Source organism: Gopherus flavomarginatus, chromosome 4 (genome assembly GCF_025201925.1).
Source record: "Gopherus flavomarginatus isolate rGopFla2 chromosome 4, rGopFla2.mat.asm, whole genome shotgun sequence".
Taxonomy (NCBI): domain Eukaryota; kingdom Metazoa; phylum Chordata; order Testudines; family Testudinidae; genus Gopherus; species Gopherus flavomarginatus.
The window spans coordinates 200,335,112-200,358,621 of NC_066620.1; the positions used below are offsets into that span (position 1 = coordinate 200,335,112).

General features: G+C 43.5%; 1 protein-coding gene across 2 annotated transcripts in view; it reads left to right on the plus strand.

Annotated features, from left to right (window-relative positions):
* FKBP1B (FKBP prolyl isomerase 1B) overlaps positions 1-23,510 on the plus strand; it is an 80,860-nt gene that overhangs the window by 32,006 nt on the left and 25,344 nt on the right. For both annotated transcript variants that reach the window (XM_050951083.1, XM_050951082.1), the window contains exon 2: positions 3,372-3,419. Coding sequence is in view for 1 of the 2 variants with exons in the window: in XM_050951082.1 (XP_050807039.1) it covers positions 3,372-3,419 (48 nt within the window). In the remaining variant the exon portion in view is untranslated. The remainder of the gene's footprint in view (positions 1-3,371; positions 3,420-23,510) is intronic.

Genomic DNA, 23,510 nt, shown 5'->3' on the forward strand with positions numbered 1-23,510 from the left:
TAGTCTACAGACCCATTTGGATTCCAGTGTCATCAGTGATGTCTGATTTATTGTGCCTTGCTGGGCTCTTCACAGTCTTTGTGCGGTCAAATGAGCCATTTGCCCCTGAATGGACCTATGATGGTAATGGACTGCTGAACCAGTACACTCAACCAGAAAGTGCACTGGTCTCACAGCTGGAACAGGCAACAGAAATCAGGGATGCTCTGTGATCCCACATTATGGACTTGCATGGACCAGTGGAAGAAGGAGAATAGTACATTTATAGAAGCAGCAAAGAGTCCTGTGGCACCTTATAGACTAACAGACGTTTTGACATGACATGCATCCAACGAAGTGGGTATTCACCCACAAAAGCTCATGCTCCAAAACGTCTGTCAGTCTATAAGGCGCCACAGGATTCTTTGCTGCTTTTACAGATCCAGACTAACATGGCTACCCCCTGATACTTAGTATATTTATGAATGTTTTTGAATGTTTACAGTAAATGAGGCACTATCACGCCATTCAATGAAAGGGAGTGCACTGTCACTGTACACAGTGAATGGGGGAGGTATTGATTGTCATGAATTTTTATTTCGGATGACATGACTGTTAATGTAATGTGTGTGGGGGAACAGTGCGTTTACTGTTGATTGCTGTACGAAGCTGTATGGAGAAATTGTTTGGATACAACTTTTGCCTTACCCTGTGGTTATCTTTATGATTCAAAATACACATTATAAGATGTGATGTAGTGAGCGCAATAAACTTTCCTAATAAAATACAAACCTATAATTGTATTGTAAAAATAACAATATTAGAGCATTGCCAGGCAGGCCTGCATACTAAAACAACAGTAATAAACCAACACCACCCAGCCATAGAATTGTCCAAAGTGCTCCTGGTATGCAGCTCATGGTACTGTAGACTGGACTCACGCCATGGTGTGAGCGCAGTAGGAGCCTGCAGTCTTGTGGCCATTAGCGAAAGCAGCCACTCAAACAGGTTTTTCTGCTGTGCTCTCACATCCTCTTTCAGCCGATGTTCTTGTTCCTGGGACTGAAATGCAGGTGTCTTCTCCTGTGCTGCAATTCTGTTCTTGGCATGTATGCTGCTGAAGTATGCAAACTTATAGTAACTGAACAGCACATCTGTGAGAGGAGTGGCTGGTCAGCTGCTGAGCTGACCCTGGAAAATACATCCTTCCTCAGAATGTGACTACCTATCTGGAGTTCCTGCTATGGGAAAAGTTTGCAGCTGTCGGCATCCAGATTGCCCCACGCAGGACCCTTTCACCCCACACCTGGATCCCCCCACACTAAGCCCCTCCACACTTTGATCCTGCCAGGCTGAGCCTGCTTGCCCCACACCTGGATCAGGAGAGAGGGCTGGGTGTGCGTGTGAGACTCTGTCCTTCTAGGTCACTGTGGAGCCATATAGATGTGCTAATATGCCCAGTAAAGAATCTATTTGTCAAAAAAACATTCCCTGAATCTTTTTTGTTGTCTGTATTGTTACAGACATACTTGTTGACAGGTATTTTGAAAGAAATTATCAAAATAATTGCAAATGGTGTGATTATACTGTGTTATTTTGACAAATAAAATATTCAGAATTTTGCAGAATTTTAAAATATTGTGCACATAGTTTTTTTTCTTTTGGTGTAGAATTTTTAATTTTTTTGGTGTAGGATTCCCCCAGGAGTAATCTGCCAGACAATAGGTTGTAAGGACACCACTACTACCATTTTGTATTGTGATTCTCTGGTGAACCTACCTGACTCAATGCTTTGCCTATCATAGGCTTTGTCCTCCTGCCATTTGCTGTTCATGGTGTTTGGCCTTGGCGCACTACCTTGTTATGCATTATTGAGTGTCTCAGCTCATAGCCTATATAATGTACAACACATTAGCACACTACATTCAGTCAGAAGAGGCAACAGAAGGCAGGCCGGATCAGCTCATGCTCCTACCTGAATCCCCAGTTTATGGTTTCCTGACCCTGCTGTTCTGTAGTGATGGGGCCTTCTGATGGATTATGGATCAAAGTTCTGTTGAATCTGAGACCTCTGGCTGCCAGTTCAGATACACAAATCAATGGTGCCATTGTTAGGAGGGTTTTGGGTGCATCCTGAAAAATTGCCCTGTAGCTGTATTTTAGCAATATATAGAGTGGGAGGATGGAGGGGGTGACTCTTATCGGTGGCAGGGAAATCATTCAGACCTCTTGCCCATGGTGTCAAAATATTAACAAGGTGCTACCAAGATCTCTCTTCACCCATCACTGCTTTACTGTCTCATGTGACTGCAGATCTGAAAATGTATTTGCAGTGTATGAGATAGGATTTTTTTTTAAATCATCACCGCTTGCTAATTATATGTGTTCTTATTAAAGTAGACTTAAGTAAAAGGTATTAGAATTATGAATACAAACACATTACTTTACCACATCTTCATAGTGTAATCTTATTCATTTGTGAACAATAGCAAAATATAAGTTCAGTGAAGTTAAAAATTATTAAAATTAAGGCTAAGATTTATTCACGGGTATTTTTGGTAAAAGTCATGGACAGGTCATGGGCAACAAATAAAAATTCACAGGCTGGCCTGTCCATGACTTTTACCAAAAATAACCCAGACTAAGTCTCTACTTTTGGGGCCTCATTGCTGTGGGGGGGGTCCCTTGGGGAAGGACCCTACTCCAGTGCTGGGTGTTGACTGCTCAGGCGGTCCGCGGGGCCAACTGCAACGGCTGCTGCTTGGGTGGTTCCCAGAGCCAGATGCCCTGGGTTTCCTGAGCAGTGGCCAGTGCGACTGGCCCCAGGGACCACCAGAGCAGCTGGTCCTGGGGCGCTCCAGCAGCGGCTGGTGTGGCTGGCTGTGGGGCACCTGAGAAGCTGTCCCAGGAGCCAGCTGCTTGGGCAGCCCTGAAGTCAGCTGCACCAGCCACTGCAGAAGTCACAGAGGTCGTGGAAAGTCATGGAATCCGTGACTTCCCCAACCTCTGTGAAAGAATCGCAGCCTTAATTATAATTCATTATGTCTTTCCAAAGGCCATCCCCCTGCAGTTGTAGGATGTAATCTGCTGTCAGAGGACAAATCAGATGTTAAAGCTAATAAGAAAAGATATTAGACTTGACAGAAAGGAGAAACCACATTAATATAAGAAAGCATGTCTTCCTAATCTAAATCGGGGACCTTTTATCCTAAACCATTTCACTCCCATCCTGAATATTGGTGACTAAGATTAAATGACACCCAGACTCAAAGCAGCCCTAGAGTCAAACCTCAGTCTAACCTCCTGAGCCCACCTCTCCTAAAAGCTAAACTTTCCCACACGGGATGGTTAATCAAAGACTTATTAAAAATATACTTTTCTATTTTTAACAGGACGGACATTTCCAAAGAAGGGTCAGACGTGTGTGGTACACTACACAGGTGAGGCATGTTCTGAATGTTCTGTCCAGATGGCTTTGCACTTCGGGAGCCGTTTGTCATTTCCGATTTCATGTTCATATTTTTTCCCCTTCCTTTGCCCCTTCTTGGCCTTTTAATATTTTTCTGTTGAGTTTCCTGAAGGCATCACTCTTGACTGGGAAGCTCCAACTACAATACCTATGTGTGCAAGCCATTCTTTGCTAAGTGGAATGTTTAATAGCGTATGGTTAATAAATGACACCGTGGACCTGATTCTCCGCTCCATTACACAGGCCATTGAAGGCAAATGGAAAATACATGTTACACAGCGGAGGATCAGGCCCTCTATCTCCATCATCTTGGACTCTGAGGTCATTAACTGAGATGCAATGATATTCCTTCTTTTTTTTGGCTGTGTATAAGATAAAAGCATGTAGCCCAGACATTAGGGTAAATTCACCCCTGTGCGGGAGAGTTGGAGAGGCAGTACAAAGTCCTACTTTGAGGACTTAAATGGGTCTTAATGTTGCCTGTTGATGCTCTTCCATTGTGCATAAATACTTAAAGAGTCATTGGGCTAAAGAGAGTGAGTATGACTCTGTAGCCTAGTGGTTAGAGCACCTACCTGTGAGATGGGAGACCTGGTGTTTAGTCCCCTACTCCAATGACTGTTGTGTCTTGTGTATTTAGAGTATATGCAGTTTGGGCCAGAGACTGTCTCTTACAATGTGTATGTGAGCACCTAGCACATGGCCCTTGTCGCCGTTGAGTTTGCTAGGTCATACTGTAATATTGATAATAATAACAATAAGGGAATAACAGTGGCCTTAGTACTGGTGTATCTCAACATTAGGGAGGTATTTTTCTACAGTTCAGGATAGTTCTTAAGATTAAATTCAGTGAGTTCTCAATGTGGGGAATCTGTAGTGTCTACTCTTCAAAGCAGGCTGGCTGGAGGTAGGGTTGCCAACTCTCCTGGATTGGCCGGGAGTCTCCCGGAATCAGAATCCATCTCCCAGTGGCTATTGAAACCAATCCAGGAGATTTTAATAGGCTGCAAAAAGTCCGGTCGGCAGCACAACGGGACAAAGGTAGGCTCCCTACCTGCCCTGGCTCCACGTGGCTCCCAGAAGTGACTGGCACATCCCTCTGGCTCCTAGGCACAGGGGTGGCCGGGGGGGTCTCTGTGTGCTTCCCCTGCTGTGTGTGACGACTCTGCAGCTCCTATTGGCCAGGAACCATGGCCAATGGGAGCTGCGAGGACGGTGCCTGCAGGCAGGAGCAGCGCACAGAGCCGCCTGGCTGCCCCTGAGCCTAGGAGCCAGACATGCCAGTTCCTTCCAGGAGCCACCTTAAGTAAGCGCTGCCTGCCAGAGCCCGCATCCCTCACCCCCTCCCACACCTCAACCCTCTACCCCAGCCCTGGGCCCCCTCCCACACCCAAACTCCCTCCCCTCCTGCACCCCACATCTCCTGTTCCCCAACCCCCTGAGCCAGGCTCAGCCCAGAGTCCTTTCCCATGTTCTGAAACCCTCAGGCCCACCCTCCAGCCCAGAGCCCGCACCTCCCTCCCCTCACCCCAACCACCTGCCCCAGCCCGGTGAAAGTGAGTGAGGGTGGGGGAAAGCAAGCGAGAGAAGGGGGGATGGAGTGAGTGGCGGGTGGGACCTCAGAGATGGGGCAGGGCAGGGGCAGGGCCTCAGAGAAGGGGCGGGGCAGGGGACGAGACAAGGGTCTTTGGGTTTCTGTGATTAGACAGTTGGCAACCCTAGAGGTGATGGAAGATGTGGCTTTCCATTAAACAAGATCTCTAGAAGTTCTAGTTTTTGTCACATTTGTTATGACTTTGAACACTTTGTCTAGTGACTAAAGCACAGGATTGGGAGTCAGGAATTCTGGATCCTGTTCCTGCCACTACTGCTGAATTGCTGTGTGACTTCTTACAACCGTTGACTACATAGGCCCAAATTCAGCCTTTAATTATAGCAGCTCCTAGTCACAATCACTGTAACTGAGGGTAGAACTGAGCCCTTAATCTCGCCGTACCGCTTTTTACCCATCTGTAAAATTGGGATAATGCTGCAATTACCCACTTTGGAGGAATATTACAAGCCTCAATTCATTAATGTTTGTGAAGTGCTGTGAGGTTTTTGTTTGAAAGGTGCTATAGCAGTGCACATTATATTATATTTATTTATTAAACAACTTTCAGAGCAGCATTTTGCTGATGGTCACAGACCTAATTAATGTCCAGTGGGAAATCAATCTGTTTCTTTTTAAAACACTTAAGATCAGATAGATCTTCAGCTGGAGTAAATCAGTGCAGCTCCATTGACTATTGACTTCAATGGAGCTACCCAGATTGGCCCTGTATTTAAATCAGCATTCATAAATGATGCTCTTGTCTTTTTTGTTGTTGCTTGCACTAGTGATCTGGGGGCACATTGCTGTCATTGCCATATGTTACCAAACATTTTGTATTTATGTATACATTACCAAACGCTTTGTAATTTTTGTTTCTGATGTTGGGAGAAAGCCATGGTTGCAATTGTGAAATTGCACAAGTCTACTGCATAATGTGCAGATTATTGGTAGTTTACGGAATGTACTTGATTTATCATGATGAAAAAAGAAAAGAAATCCATTTAACACCACACAGATTTCTATGGAATTTGATTATATGGCTCTGCCAAAAAGAGAAGAATTTTCTATGTATTTCACGGGCTAAAATCAATACAGCCTTAAAAAAAAAAGTATTCTCATTATAATGGTTGGAAATCTGTGGGCCAAAGGCCAGATTCCCATCTCGGCAAGACTGATGTAAATCAAGAGTAATGCCACTGAATGGAATGGAGTTACACCAGTCTTTCTAGATGAGAATCTGGCCAATATAGCTTAATGTTTGCATGGTTCGATACGCATTCATCCAATCTGGAAGTGCTCTGTGTCAGCATAAATGCAAAAAACTGATACTAGCCCGATTCTGCTCTCAAACAAACTCATCAACACCCATTGACTTCAGTGGGTGTTGTGCTTGTGTATCTGGGGAAAGAATTAGGCTCTAAGCAAGGAATTTAATCAAAATTCTTTGTCTTTAATTAGCTGTCTGGGTGATTTGGAATAGATAGCGAAAACAGAAATTAGAGCTAGCATGAATAAAAACTGTGGTGTTGCAGACATTGTAACTGAGCCTTGAATTATAGGCAACCAAAACTTGCCTAGCTATAAGGAACTTAATTGATTATAAAGCCTTTCCAAGATATCTTGTACTATAGGATATGATGTCTGTTCATATGATGTGATGCATGCCAATTCTTTGTATTTTCTAGTAAAAGTCATATGCGTCTTTAAATTGCCATGGCTTGAAAAGATGGCTGCTTTTTACATTGGTGAAGATCTTAGTGGCAGCTGAGACCCAATGAAAGTGTATCTCAAGTCTTCTCTGCTTTTTTTCTGTGAATCATAATTGCAAAAGGTAGTCTGGCTATTCAGTGTGAAACATGTTCCTCTGAGACCACATAGACACAGCTTGCAAATGTTAAGATTCTCTGATGAAGTCAGTCAAATTTTCACTTTTGCTTATTTACCATAGATCAGTTAAAATATGTGGGAATATTTTAATGGAGAGGTTGTTGTATAGTGACTGGAGCCTGGGACTAGGAAATAGTGGGGAAGAGGGTTTTGTTCCTTGCTATGCCACCTATTTACTGTCTAACCTAGGGTAAGTGACTTGTTTCCTCTGTGCCTCGGTTTTGAAATGTGTAAGTAATGGAGATAGTGCCTCACAGGATTGTCATGAAACCTAAATAATGTTCACAAAATGTTTTGAGATTCTTGTGTTAAAAGAGACTATAGAAGTGAAAAAAGATTGAGCTGATAGAGAGCAAACACAGCTCTTGTAAGCAAAATATAGTAGCTTCAACAATTAAATGCATGAGTTTGAGTTGAAAATCTCAGTTCATTTCCTTGTGGAAAAGGGTCCACATCATAAAATTGACCCTCAGGTTGCCCAGTTCTTCCACCCTTACTATGCAATACTTACTATGCAATAGTTCTATTGGTTGAAGTGAAATCACTTGCAGAGTTAGGTACTACAGGAACTCCTCACTTAAAGTCGTCTCGGTTAATGTTGTTTCTTTGTTACGTTGATGATCAATTAGGGAACATACTCATTTAAAGTTGTGCAATGCTCCCTTCTAACGTCGTTTGGCAGCCGCCTGCTTTGTCCACATCTTGCAGGAAGAGCAGCCCAGTGGAGCTAGCTGGTGGGGGCTTGGAACCAGGGTGGACTGACAGCCCCCCATCACCTCTCCCTATCAGCTCCCCATTCCCCTAAGTTCCCTGTACAGCAGCTGCCCAGCAGGCTAGCAATTGCAGCTGTCCCTCCCCCCAGTGCCATGGACTGCTCCTGCCCTCTGCCTTGGAACTGCTCCCTGAGACTCCTGCTTGCTGTGGTGGGCGGGAGGAAGAAGGGGGGCTAATGTCAGGGTGTCCCCCTCCCCTCTGCTCCTGCACCCTGCTTACCCCATCTTCCATACAGCAGGGGGGACACACGACAGAGGGAGCTTCCGGGCAGCCACAACTGCAGCTGCGGTGGGTCTCAGCTTGCTGATCTAATTAATAAGCCAGTGTACTTCTGACCCCACTCTTTATACCTAAAGGGGAAATGCGCATCTTTCTCTCTCATACACACACAAGGTGTATGTCTCTGTCTGCCCTCCCTCCTTTTCTGCTGCCTTGTACAGTAGAGTGTGAGAGTTAACCCTTGAGGGCTTAGCCAATTGCTAGTTCATCATTTAGCAGTGAGGCATTCCCAGGAAATATCCCACCCTCTGACTCCTCCACCTCATCCAAGCTTCACAATCATCATCACTGTGTACCAGTATTTAATTGTTTGTTTAAAACTTATACTGTGTGTGTGTGTGTGTATGTGTGTGTATGTATTGGGGAAATTGGATTCATTTAACATCGTTTTGCTTAAAGTCACATTTTTCAGGAACATAACTACAATGTTAAGTGAGGAGTTACTGTACTTAACGTGAATAGGGTAATAGAATTAGACTCAGAATTGGCACTGGACAGCAACCTTGTTGGCATCCTCTGCAGGTCAGAGTTTTGACACCTGGTCTGCATGGTGAGAAGAAGCTAGCACTGTTGGTAGAGCTGGTTGGGACTTTTTTGACAAAACAGTATTTTGTCAGAAAATGCCAATTTGCCAAAACCAACATTTTTCACAGGAAAAGGTCGACTTCTACAATTTTTTGACAGGAAAGGTTTCTCAGGTCCACAGTGGAAGTTAGAGAGCAAGAAAGAATCTGAGTCAGGGTGAGCAGGCACTTGAATATAGGTCTCCCGCCTTCCTGATGAGTACCCTAACCACTGAGCTATTTGCTTTTTTGGGGGTGGGTTTCTTGGTTTTCTAGGAGAGTTTTGAATGGTCTCAGTATCGTCCCCTCATGGAACAGCAAAACTGGTGAAATCTCAAAAAAAAAAAAAAATTTGCAGGATGGGAAGACTGTTTCTCATCCAGCTCTACTGCTGCCTGTTGTATGGATAAATAGAAGACTTCAGTCTCTACAACTGCTCTGTAAGCCCAACAACCTTAAAACTCATTTGAGAAAAACAAAGGACCTAGTTTCTTTTATGCAGATTTAAGAAGACAAAAGAGATATTTCTTCAAGACAACAAAAATGGGTCTTTCTGCTCTGTGAGTGACTTTGCTGTCATTGGAAGACAGCTTCCACAGTTTGAAGACTACCAGTCTTCTGTGCTGATGGAGCACCCATTGAACTCAATAGGAGTTCCTTGGAGGATTTGCTGCATCAAGCTGCCTCCCTGTGTGCATTGAAATTAAATTGCTAGAAAATAATTAAGCCCCCTGCCGTCTAGTCTGTGAAAAGCTATAATAAGTTGATATTAAGTCAAGAAAAGTTGCAAAGGAGCTTATGTAATGTAACAAAGAAGTAATGGTCTCTGCTCGTCAGGCTTTTTGAGCTCAGTACTAATCTGGGGCAACACACACTTGCAGAATAGTTGAGTGCTCTTTCAAACTGAGGGTTGTTGGCTCCCATTTGCACATGTTTACAGTGACCACAATTATGTTCACTCTGCACATTTCTAGCTCATGTAAATTTAATGGCCAGGATCTGAAAGCTTTGTAATAATTGATGCCGATTAGAATTCTAGATTCAGAGCTTCGCCAAAATAAAATAGATTTCTAATGGGTTTATATACAAAGAGTTCCACAGTTGTTCAGTACTGACTCAGAAGTATGAATTAGTGCCAGCATGACATTAAGGGGCTTTATATTGAAAGTACTGTCTTTCAAAGAAAATTTAAAATGTAGTCCTAGCTAGCTGAGGGTATTATAAATCCTGCATTACTATTTCCTAAGAATGTTGGACTGAAAGTCTGTGTTCCCTGCACATCACATGGCACAGAGAATCCTTATGACACAACATGTATAGGATTGCTAGGCAGTGCCAGGGGACCAATATAATCAGAGAGCCAGTGGATCCACAAAGCAGCCATCACCCAAGCAGGGATGCAGTAACTGTTGTGATTACAGAAGCCTGGAGACCACAGCAGCTGTGAACTATCTCTGATTCCACATTGTGATCTAGGTGGGAATATTCTGTCTCCCCTAATCTGTGCCTTGCTTTTTAGTCCAGCTCTTGCTCTCCCTTTCTGACTTGGCTCGTTAGCCCTATAATATATAGGTTCTTATACTGTCCTCATCACCATGGTATCTGAGCCCCTTCCAGAAGTGCATATAATGATCTGTCCCATGTAGGTTGTTCTTTCTCTCATCCTCTCTCCAGGGAGAGAGTTGTGTGTGCAGTGTAATGTATTAGTTTGGTAGGTTTGTTTTGTTTTATTTTTAATATACAATGGAGAATGCATGTTAGTTTATCTAGTCCATCTGCTAGTCCAGCATTGCTCTCTGCAGTACATTTGCTAGTGCTTTGTACAGTCCAGTTTTAAATCTCGCAAGTGATAGCTACTTATGCTACTTCCAAACCTTTTAAAGTTGGTGCTGATGCAGCATTCTTTGGAAATGAGACAAGGACACACTGGATTTTCTGATAAAATCATGGGGAAAATCAACTTGCACCCACAGAACTTGTGACTGAAAGCAGTGGACACTGACCATGGACTGGGAAAAATTCAGTCTGACGCCTCCACTGGCAAGAAAACTTGACAATGTATCTTTCAGTGAGGGGACAGCCAGACTCAAAGTCCTCGATATGAACTCCCCTGAACTTGAGGAAGAAGGGCTGGTTGAAAATTTTCTGTCAAAACTGTTTTTCAGTGGAACATCCGTTTTTTGACTAAACAAAACTTTTCATGAAAAATACCTGCTTTCTCTGGAAAACTTTTTCTTTTGGTTGAACAGCTGAAAATGTTTTAGTTTTTGGCAGGAGTTTTAGGTTGAGTGCCTCATGCCTCCATTCTCGGGTCTGGGCTGGATTTCCTAGCCAGACTATATCTCCCATGATGCACCATGGCCTAGGACTCACTTTAATATGCCACAGCAACTCAGGAAGATGAGAGATTGGAACATCATGGTAGATGTAGTCTGTCCAAGCAACTTGGGCCAATGAGGAGAATGGAGTGTGAGATACTCAAAAGTCAGTTCCCATGAGACACCACAGTAGCATTTTCAATTGAAATGTTAGGTTTTCAGATGAAAGTTTTTGACCACTTTTTTGTTTTGTTTGTTTGTTTTTTCATTGAAAATTCAACATTTTCTGCAGAAAAATTTCCACTTCCTGACAAACTCTAGGAGGAGGTCCAGTATCCAGGTCTAAAATTTATTAGTTGGTTGCTCTCTCTGTAATGGTCTGAGTTAAAACCCTGTATCTGAACCCCCCACTCGAACTATCAATTTTTATTTAGAGATTTGGATCTGCATTTTGCAATTTAGTGTCATCTCAAATTGCAACCCAGATTAATCTTGCATTTGTTCCTGCTCCAGTGTCCGTTCGTCATAGGAAGAAATGAATTTTTCTTGTTCAGTAATGATCCCATCTGTCCCACTGGTTTAATCCTTTCATGTTTGTTTTGCTAAAAGTTATATGAAATTGTGGCAGCCCACTAGACATTCATTATTTTACCTCCCCATTCACTCTTCCTCTCTCTCATCCCCACAATCCCTACATAAATGTATTTTATATATTATTCATTGTGTCCGTTTTATAGGTGAATATAGTCATATGTCCTCTTCAAATTCTAAAAGAAAGTGTATTCTTCAGTTTCCTGGTCTTGTAGCTGCAATAGGGAAATCAAGCTATAATGTGTGCAGTACTTCAATACCCTGAGCATTAGTCACTCGTGTTATATATATAATTCTACTTTTATGCTCTGATTAATCTTTTCTCATTCTAAAAGTGTTCTCCTTTTTCTTTGGCAGGGATGTAGTGAGTAGCTGGCAACAGCTCTGGAAAGGCTACAGCTGCTTCCTCCCTTATTCTGCCAGGGGAATTTTTGGAGCGGGTAGACAGTGGCATTGATAGCTTGCACCTTCAGGTTTATGCCCTTCCCTGATTTTTCAGTGGTATCACTTGCACCTTGTCTCCAATCAAGTGAGCAGCGAGGCAGGTGCACAATTTCTGCCCTACTCCCTGAGCCAGTCAGCAATGCTTCTGCAACGCACAGCTGAGTGCTATCGTCTGCATTATCTAAGTGATTCCCTTTTTCAGAGTGTCCTATTCACTTCCTGGCCTGAACCCACAGACATGATCTTGTTTCTGAACCTTGATATCCTGAGTCAGTGCTTCTAGTACCTAGCAGGAGAGGCGGTTAAAGGGCCACCATGTCAAATGAAGAGCACATGTTAAAAAAGATCCTTAGCTGGGTTACTAATAATACCTGAGATTGTTTGACGTGAAAGCCTTTAAATATCTAATTTCCTTTTCCACATTTGTGCTTATGATTCAAATTCCTGGATTCAAAAAGAAGTTTTAAACATCAGCAGGTCAAAGCCAAGCACTGGACCAAATTCTGCACTGATGTAAGTGGGCACATTTCCATCGTGGGCTATAGAGTTGCGCTTTCTTATGCCAGCAGTGAATTTGACCATTGCAATAGTAACCTAAAATTTAGACTTGGATTTCAACCCCCTCAAATTCAAGCTTGTGCAGATCTGGCATTTTGGTTAGTCCCATTACAATACAGATACCATTTCACCTATGTAGCTAGGTTCCTTTACCATGCCCAGCACTGTAGTATCTGAGAACCTGAGGTACAAAGCTCTCATCCATATCTAGAGTCTGGGTCACTGATTATGTTTTTGTTTACATTTCACCTTTCTTTCAGTTTAGACAGTGAAATTAAACTGTTCAGATTCATTTCCTGGGTCTTCTCTAATCATAATAACACTTAGCGCTTACACAGTGCTTTTTACTGGTAGATCTCAAAGCACTTTACAAAGGAGTTCAGTATTATGGCCCTCACTTTACAAATGGAGAAACTGAGGCACAGAGAGAGGTAAAGCAACTTCCCCAAGCTACCCTATAGATTAGTGTCAAAGCTAGGAATAGAACCCATGTGTCCCAATGCCATGTTCTACTCACTAGGCTACATTGCCTCTTTCAAGCAATTCCTTTCCAGTCCTGCAGTGAATATATAACATTTTGGAACAAATTATTTAAATTGAAATGGGTTGGCAGGAAAATTACATTATTAGATTTTGTGGGTTTTTTTAAGCCAAACCTAATTTTGGGGCCAAATTGAAATGGAAATTATTGTTTTTATGAATTGTAAACAGATGAAGGGCCTGATTCTTTCTTGTTAAAAAGAATAATGAGGTCTACAATAATGATTCAGAACACTACAAACCATAGCTAAAGCCATTATTTTACCTCACATTACATTACTGGGACATTACTAAAGAATTCTGTACTGTTTTCAGTAAGGTCACCATCAATGCACACTCAAAGCTCCTGTTGATTTTGTGGAAGTTTAGAATGGGTAAAAATAAATAACAGAATTGGAACCTTAGTGAGCTAGAAAATATAAATGCAGAGCCAAGGATGATGAAGAGATGGAAAATAGTTGGAGACGTTGGCTCTTACAGAGAGCAGAGAAATTATAGTTTCTAAGGGACTTCAGACAATAGGGATGTGAGGAGAAATTTTAGATAACTGTAAAACTCCACAGTTCAGTGAGGGAGATCTTATTGGACTCCTCTTGACTGGGAAACCTCCCTCTGATTCATTCTGCCACTGTTGGGCCGGCCCATTTGTAGACTACAAAACATTTAAACGTTGCCTGTTGTGTTAGTGAGTAATGGACATTGCCAACCCATTTTGTTTACAGCGGACAGTCAGATAAGAATAGCAACAGCTCTTCAACACTTGCCAAATTTATTTTAAATTTCAGGCACCTCTGTACATTTTACGGACAAGTAGCTGTGTTGAAAGAACAAGGGTACTGGGGCAACAGCTATCTGAGCCTTTCCTTTTCCCCTGAGAAACCAGCGTACAATGCAACCTGCCAGGGTGTCAGCTGATAAAAGCCAAACAGATGTTTCTCGTGAAGTGATCTCTGAATTTGGTGTCTTGGAGCTCGCTGTGCAAGTGAAGCCAGACATTATCCTGAAGCACACTGAATGAATGAATAACTCTGACATTGCACCATGCAGTCTGTGTCTCTAGGTTCTCATACTGTGCCCAAGAGCACCCTCCCTTGTCCGTCCCCATTCCAGGGCATTTAGGTTACTATAAGCTATTTTGGAGAAGTCAGTTGATTATTGAAGTAGATCTGAACACCTCCAAATTTTGAGGTAGTGTGGTTCTGAATTTGACCTCTGGGCATTATAGGCACCAATTCCTATAATGGACTGAAACTCACCCTCAAACCTGAACCCCCCCCTACATTTTGAAAAAGTTCTCATCTAGTTATTAATTTTGTGGGTTGGGCCCATCTATATCTGACTAGAATAGAACAAACGGAGAGGAAAAATGGAGCGGAAAATGGGAGGCAACGTGGTCTAGTCAGGGTAGAGTAGTGTTCTGTGAATAAGGACATTTGAGTTCTGTACTGCTCTGCTACTGATTCAGCATGTGCCCCAACCCAGTCACTATCTATTTAAGTCTTCCCATTTGTAAAATGGGTATAATAATGTTCTGAAGCTTCACAGAAAGTGTTTGTAAAGCTTCATTAATATTTGTAATGCCTTTTGAGTGCCTCTGATGGAAGGCATTAAGTACAAAGAATTGCTAAATTGTGATATGGGAAAGTATGTGTACTCCTTTAGGATGGGGAAAGAAAAAGCAAAGAGAAATAACATTCTTTGTAAACTTATTTATTTCAGTGAAAAAATATGGGCATAAGAGATGTGACTGTAAATGCAAATATTTATAGACATTTTGAGGTGACTGGAATCACTCAAAATTTAGCTAAGCCAGAAAAGAATGACCTATTAAATTATCAGATTGTAAATTGTATAGAAAGGGTAGATTCAACCAGACAGGAGGGAACATTACATTAGAAACCAAAGAGAATATATTTATATCTGAAGAAAGAAATGATGTGCAGGCTGACAACTGTAGGAAGGTCTGAGATTTTCTTCTTGAAATTGAGTCTGAAGAAGAAAATGACTTATAACCCTTCACTAATATCTTCCAGCAGACCGGGGAATTGCTGCTGGATGAGTATGCAGTTTGAGGAATGTTTATTAGAATTGTCCAAAACTCATCCATTTTAGTTCCCAGTTTGCCAGACTTTTGACTCATGCTTTGGTACGGAAAGAGAGTGAAGTTTCATCTGTCCTCCCCCTCTGAGTTTCATTTTGTTTGCATTCAAAACCTCTGTAAGCAACACGTGAGCAAAAATGATGTGATTTGCCTGGTTTCAAGTAGATTGATCACTAGCAACTGCGTGGAAGGAGAGTGATGGCTTCAAACTTGCCACAGATTTGTTCTCAACGATGGGCAAACATTTTAACAAATAGGGGCTGAATTTTGGCTTCTTAACTCAGGGTTATAATCAGGGGCGGCTCTAGCTTTTTTGCCGCCCCAAGCATGGCAGGCAGGCTGGCTGACTTCAGCGGTTTGCCCGCAGAAGGTAGGGTGACCAGATGTCCCGATTTTATAGGGACAGTCCCGATTTTTGGGTCTTTTTCTTATATGGGCTCCTATTACCCTGCACCCCCGTCCTGATTTTTCACACTTGCTGTCTGGTCACGCTAGCGGGAAGTCCCTGGTCCCGCGGATTCGGCAGCATGCCTGCGGGAGGTCTGCTGGTCCTGTGGCTTTGGCGTACCCGCTGCCAAATTGCCGCCCGAATCCGCGAGACCAGCAGACCTCCCACAGGCGTGCCACCAAAGGCTGCCTGACTGCCGCCCTCGCAGGGCGCCTCCCGTGGCTTGTCGCCCCCGGCATGCACTTGGAGTGCTGGTTCCTGGAGCCGCCGCTGGTTATAATGAAGAATTTATATACAGGGCCGGCTCCAGGGGTTTTGCCACCCCAAGCAGCCAAAAAAAAGAAAAAAAGAAGCCGCGATCGTGATCTGCGGCAATTCAGCAGGAGGTCCTTCGCTCCAAGTGGGAGTGAGGGACCCTCCGCTGAATTGCCGCCGAATAGCTGAATGTGCCACCCCGCTCCGGAGTGACTGCCCCAAGCACCTGCTTGCTAAGCTCTAATGTTTATGTTAATGTTTTGGTAAGAGAAAGCCTCAAGGAAAAAGTACCAAGACACTAACTAGACCAGGACACAATCTGTGTAGCTCCTACTGCCATTAGTAGTTCTTGCAGGAGTTACATGCCTTGAGAACCTTTTGACTTCAGTGCCAGTTGGCCTACTTGACTTCATAGAAACATAAAAGGAAGAGCAACTCTGTCTGCAGGTGGTATCATGGCTCTGGATTCTTATTTTACTCAGTGATGTTTAGTTAATCCAACAAGGTCCAAGTTCTATTTTAGACTTGCCGTATAGTACATAGGAGATAAGTTGTTGAGTAATTGGTCCTAATGTTGCCATCAGGTTTGGAATATTTGTGAGGGTGTTCTGTGAAGCTGATACATATTTCCACCAACTGCTCCCCCTCCCCATGCTGTTTCCACAGGGACAGCCCATACATGAAAATACTTCACAGTGTGAAATGTATCTGTGCCATGCTGAAATTAGGATCCAAAGGTGCTGACATGTAAATAATTACTCATGAGATTAAGTGCAGCAACTTGTCTTTTCCCCTGCATTATTAGAGTCATACAGTATTTAACAGGTGCAGCTGTCACATATGCAATCATTGGGGCAGTAGAACAATGGAAAGAGACAAACTTGCCAAGAGGAATGAGGTGGAATACTTCTGATTTGAGATAAATCTCTCCTTCTCGCCTTCCTGGCCTCTGAAATCTCGTGGGAATGAGCCACCCTGGGGCTCCTGCCATTACAGGCTCTAATCCGTTTGTTGGGGTAAATACTGTGAGAAAAGTGTTTCCATTGTTAGCTCCTTTTCAATATTTTACATTTCTGTGGCAGGTGTCACCAGCTGGCTCTATTACATATAGGCTCTCACAAGTTCTTTTTCTACGTGTTACTCCTGAGGGAATTCTGCAGCAAAAAAATAAAAATTCTGTGCACAATATTTTAAAATTCTGCAAATTTTAATTGTCAATAAATAAATGAGAAGGCTCTAGCATGGCAGTGGGTCCAGGCCACTGGCTGCACGGAGGTGGGAGATCATCCTGCAGCCCTGTGCTCCCCCAGACCCGGACAAGGACTTGGCAGTGAGACTGCACCTGCCCCAACACAAGGGCTGGGCCTGCCCCAGAAACACCGTGGAGCCATGCCCCTCCATGCCAGGCACATGAGGTGTGGGCAGGCAGGCTCAGCCCAGCAGGATCCAACTGTGGAGGGACTTAGTGTGAGGGAATCCTTGTGTGGGGTGAGAGGGTTCTCTGTGAGACAGTCTGGGTGCAGGTGGCTCAGTGGTGGATCTGGATGCATAGGAGCAATGGGACTCTGCAGGGGGGTCCAAGTGAAGGTAATTGGGGTTCAGCAAAGGTGGTCTGGGTGCGGGGTGATGTGGCTTGCTGGGGGAGACTGGGTGCTGGGGGAATGGGGTTTGGTGGGGGTCTGGGTGCAGCTATCTGGGGATCAGTGGGGTGGGGGTCCAAGTTGCTCGTTGAGGTGGTCCAGGTGCTGGGTGGTAGAGCTCGTTGGGTTGAGGATTCAATGGGCCTACTTAAGGGGGGAGCCCCAGCTACTGCAGCTGCCACTGAGGGGACGCTGCGTACGAGGCTCTTGTTTCCTCCCAATTTCCCTATCCCCTTCTCTTCTGCATCCCTTCCCCAATGCCCTCTACCCAATCTCTTCCCCTCACTCCCACATCCCCCTGCCCTACCTGATGCCCCTTCCTTCTCCACTGCCTCTTCCCCGCTTCCACCCTTTCCTCCCACACTTCCCCTGCCCCACTGCAGGCACTCACTGTTGTACAGAAAACCATACAGCACACATAGAAGGGGAAGTCAACTAGCACTAGGTCCCAGGAGGCAGCATCCAGCTGCAGAGTCAGGAACCAGAACAGCCACCTTCCCTCACTTGGGCAGCTCAATGCCTGCAGAATTGAGGGTGGGAGGCAGTGGTGCATGCCCTCCCATGCCTCGCCTCTGTTTGGGGGGCCATTACCCCCCTGCAGTGCTCCAGGCACTGGAAACCAGGCACCCGAACTGCTGGGGAGGGGCGCCTGACTACTTTTGCAGGTTCTCTTTGCATCCCTGTCATTTTCTGCAGGGAAGGAAAAAATCCACGGAGTGAAATGATTTCTGCGCCCGTGCAGTGGCGCATAATTCCCCCAAGAGTATCAGTGTGCAAGTAGCATTTGAAGAAATGCTGTGCAATTAGGCAACATCTTCACTATGAACTAGGGATGTGATTTCCAGCTTCTCTAGATGTGCTGGTGCTAGCGCTCATCTCACCTATCATGCTAATAGTAATGTAGCCGTAGTAGCATAGGCAATGGTAGCACAGGCTAGCCACTCTGAGTACAAACCTGTCTGATCCCCGTGGGTACGAACTCAGGCCTGCTAGCATGTGCTGCTGTTTGTGCCTATTTTTAGCTTGCTAGCTCAGATGAGAGCTAGCACCAATACATCTACACAAGCTGGCAAGCTCACCCCTACTTCATAGTGTAGACATAGCCTTAGTTTTGTGATGCACTGTTCTTTTTGTGATGCAGTTTCTTTGGAAGGTGTTGTTGCAAACAGAAAGACAGTTTGCGCTTTTCCTCAATCTCTCCAACTAGAATCAACTTTTGGTGCAGAGTTGTTTCCTGGGAACTGGGTATTGGTTCTTCGGCTGTGACTTCTGAAAAAAGGGAGTGCCTGCATGCCATTTGTGACCCTCTACGTTCAGGGATTGGCTTGTAAACAAACAAATTACACTGACAAAATACCTTGACTTTGTGCTACTGATTTCTTCTCCAGTAAGAAACTAAGCCCTGAAATCTGCTACCACTCAGCAGGATGGACACAATATTTTCCCAAAACAAAACTGTACATTTTCAGTCGTATTAAAGTAGCATATTAATATCTTTTGCAATCTATGAACAATTGCTATGACTATTTAAGATGTTTACAGGTAAGATTCTCTAATTATGAAGAATAAACTGTACATTAAAAATGGGCTTTAGTGAATGAGTTTACTAACTTCCCAACTTCTCATTTCACTTAACAGCTCTTTGACTGACCTTTGTCATAATAGAAAAGAGGAAGGATTTTTTCTTTTAATTTTTTTTTGCAATTAACATACTGTACACCTATGTATTGTTGACTTTTAGTGAGATTTTCAAAAGCATGTACACCCAGATCTTCAGGTCTAAAATAGAACTTCAATGAATTAATTGCCAGTGAGTAAAATAAGTGTCTGAATACTGGTGTTTACTATTTTATCATAACTAGCTCGATTTATCTTAGTCTATGCCTCAGTCCACTATAAAAGTTTTGCCACTGACTTCTGTGGAAGTAGGATTTGGATTTATGGAAAATAGGTCTTGTCAAATTAACTTGATATCACATCCTCTTTGAATGGCCTTTTCTTCAAGAAAAGCAATCCTAGGTTTTCCAGTTCTTTCATAGGGCTGGTCTACATTACGGGGGAAAAATCGATCTTAGATACGCAACTTCAGCTACGTGAATAACGTAGCTGAAGTCAAAGTATCTAAGATCGAATTACTCACCGTCCTCACGGTGCGGGATCGATGTCCGCGGTGCCCCCGTCGATTCCGCAACTCCGTTCGGGTTGGTGGTGTTACGGAATCGATATAAGTGCGTTCTGGGATCGATATATCGCGTCTAGATGAGACGCGATATATTGATCCCCAAGCAATCGATTGCTACCTGCCAATACGGCGGGTAGTGAAGACGTACCCATAGATTAAGAGATCTTAAAGCCAGAAGGACCATTAGGTCATCTAGTCTGACTTCCTATAAATTACAGGCCATAGAATGTGGCCCAGTTAACCCTGGTGCTCCATTCATATAAATTCATTCCTGTGGGTTACCTTTCCTGTTGTGTTTCTGTAGATCTTTTCTACGTCCTTCCTACATCAGGATGGATGAGAACCAAAAACATAATTCCAAAACCCAGGAGAACTCTCTTCTCTTTAGACCTATATGGGGCCAGCAATCACCCAGTCCTGTGTTGTGCTAAGTGTCCTCGACCGCAGAGCGAGCTGACTTCAATGGAATCTAAGGGCCCTCAGGATTTTGCAGGAAGTGTGCCATACGAGGAAGGATTGGGCATACTGAGCACTAGACCCATTTATGTTCACTTGCAATCTGTTGCCCAGCTTGTATATGAATTGGTAGCCTCTTCTGGTAAGAAGTAACTAGAGCATAATGCAACTAAAAAAGTACTTCTCAGAACTGCCAACTCCGCAAAGCAATATCACATTTTTCATTGAAGTCATTTTCCATGCTAAGCCAAGGGGTCATAAATGTGTTTCTTACATTGCTTTGGCTGATGTAATTTTAATGAATTATGCTTATTTTGCATTTTTAAATAAAAATAGTTGCTGTTTTTCTTATTACTTTTACATTTGCTTTGGTTTCCTGAGATTTCCTTCCCTTCTCCCCTGCCTCACCATTGCTTTAGAGATTTATATACAGGGGTGTTGGAATTATTATTATTTGTGCAGGGTATTACCACAATACTGTGACCATAAACTCCTTTATTAAATCCAAAGGCCAAATGGTATTTATGCAATTGCTCTAAAGGTGCCTAGAACACCTAAATAATGAGCAATTTACTACATCCAAACAGTAACAAAACTTTGATAGGCATTTGATCAAGATATTTACAAATGGCCTAACCCTACAGGTGCTCAGCCCCATATTGTTTGGCTACAGTGTGGTCACTGGCAATGAATCCTTTAAGAGTTTACCTTTTAATATCCTTTAACAAACAAGCGATTTCATTGCCAATTATCAACTTCAGCTAAACACCAACTTGAGACAATTCACCCCTTTCTTCCAGTCTTAATCCAATTAAGATTTACAACCTCCTTTCCCCCCAAGGCCTTTCCTCCCTATCTCTTCCCCTCCTTTCTGACCATCCGTTTTTCTCTTGCACCTGCATTCACAAAGGCCCTGATTTTTGAGATAACACTGGTATAGGGGGCAGAAAGGTCCATGCTGGTTCCTTCTAAGACAAATTGTCTTTGTCTTATTTTAAACCATCTGCAGTCATCCCATCAGAGGCGTTCTTTTAAAAAACTTCCCCTTATTTCCCAGAAGCCCCCCCAATGAGCCCCACTACCACTGCACCTGGACCATCCCAATGAGCCAACCCACACCCTGATCCCAACCCTACCGAGCCCCAACCAGCTGCACCAGGAACCCCACTCCACTAAGCCCCACTCCCCCAGCATCTGGACACCCCCCCTACTGAGCTCCCACACCCAGACCCCCCTGCCAAGCTGAATCTCTTCCACACCCAGACCCCCCGCTGAGTCCCAAACACCTTCACCTGGGCTGTCCTGCAGAGTCCCATTACTGTTACACCCAGAACCCCCCAACAAGCCCCTGTGCATCAAGATTCCCCCTGCACCTGGATCCGATTGCCCCACACAGAATCCTCTCAGTCCACACCTGGATCCCCCCACACTAGACCCCTCCACACTTGGATCCTGCCTTGCTGAGCCTGCCTGTCCACACCTGGTGCACTTGGCATGGAGGGGAAGGGACCGGGGTGTTTCTGGGACAGAACCGGTCCTTGCACTGTGTCAGGGTTGGGTGGAACGTCACCACTGAGTCTGTGTCCCAGGGGTAGGGGGGTGGGAGAGCAGCACAGTGATCTCCCACCTCTGTGCAGCCAGTGGGCTGTGCTCCCCAATGCCATGCTAGAGCCTCCACCTTCATTTGACAAATAAAACTTGCAAAATTTTAAAATAGTCTGTGCAGAATTTTGAAACTTTTGGCTCAGAATTTTTAATTTTTTGGTGCAGAGTGCCCTCAGGAGTAAATCATTGTGGAACAGTCACTAAGGGCCTGATTCTGTCATCTTTACTCACATTCATGAATACTTTATTACCTGAGCAGTCGTGTTGGAATGAATGGGATTACTACTAGAATAGGGCACTACTAAACGTGAACCAGTGTGTTGGAACCAGGCCCTTAGACCCACTCAGTCTATTTCCCTCTCTCTGTAATGGTATTATATTACTTCCTTGCTTCCCAGAAGTGTTGTGAAGATAAATCAATGGATGTTTGTCCAGTTCACTGAGAAGTGCAAATTATTATAAGTATAATAACTAATAATAAAGTAAGTATAATAATAGCAAACAATATGCTCTAGTTCAACTACAAGATACAGACTTCATGCAGGAATTACTGGGTGCATTATTTGGCCTGTGCTATTCAAGAGGTCAGACTACATGGTTAAACTGAATATTTCTACCCTTAAAATCGATGAGTATATGAAACTATTAGAGATCCTGAGTATGAGATGGTAGTGCTGATTGGAGAGATTATCTCCAATCTTTAGTTTATAGCTAACAAAGAATGAAGGTTCAGATGCACTTGCCATTCACAGTGAGGAAAGCAATTTGTATAATCCCCCTCACAACCTGCTGGACAAAAGTCCCCTCTCACATGCATGATAGCTGACTTGACATTTCACTGGCCTGTTTTTCTGGAAGACTTTTAAAAAAGAAGTTTAAGGAATTTTCTGAACTGTTCTGCATCATCAGTTTAGTGCAGGCACAGTGAGTTCTAATGTTTCTGTAGCAGTTGCTATTTTCAGTAGCTAATTTTAGCCAATTGAAGCAGTGTTGTATCTTCAGCTCCACTTTGCAGGAGTATTGGTTAACGTGCAGTATGGCGGGGTGCTTCCAGACGGAGCGTGTTTAGATGGGTTGCATATTGCACATACATTGGTGCCGTATCGTGTTATGGGAAAAATCATTCATTGTATTAGTTTATTCTGGTTCAAGGATGGTTCTGTGCAATAAACATGCCCACTATGGATAGAATACTCAGAAATTCACCAGAGAGTTATGAAATTAAATGGTCACAATTGAAAAATGTTATAGCCGCTAAAATAGATGATCATTCAGGATTTAAATAACTGGTAATGTGGGAAACTAGTTGGGGGCCAAATCCTCAGGGCAGCTGAGCAGCTATGTATTGACTTCAGTGGAAGATATAGGTACTGAACACCTTAGCATCTCTGTAGTTTTAATCCCATATATGTAAGAACATGTGGAGGTGCAGCCTTATAGCCAGCGTCTGGATATTTATGTCAGAAGTTTCCCACACTCTCATTAATATGTAAATTGTAAACCACAGCATTGAAGCTCATCTGATTTGTACAGTATAGGCTTATCAGCAGAACCTATGCATAAAAACACAGCTTTATTGTATTGAGTGTATAGAAGATTTTTGTTTTTGTTTTTTGTATGTTTTTATATGCGTATATATTATATAGTAGGAGCAGCCTCTGTGTAAGTCAAGTTGTATGTTACACATAGGCTATATGAGACACAGGCACATTCTAGTGCCTGGAGCAGCACTGTAGTTTCAAAAACAGAGTCAGTCATCTAAACTGTAAGATTAGTTGTCAAGATACAGCCATGTCATGTGACCAGGGAGACAGAAGGGAAATTCAG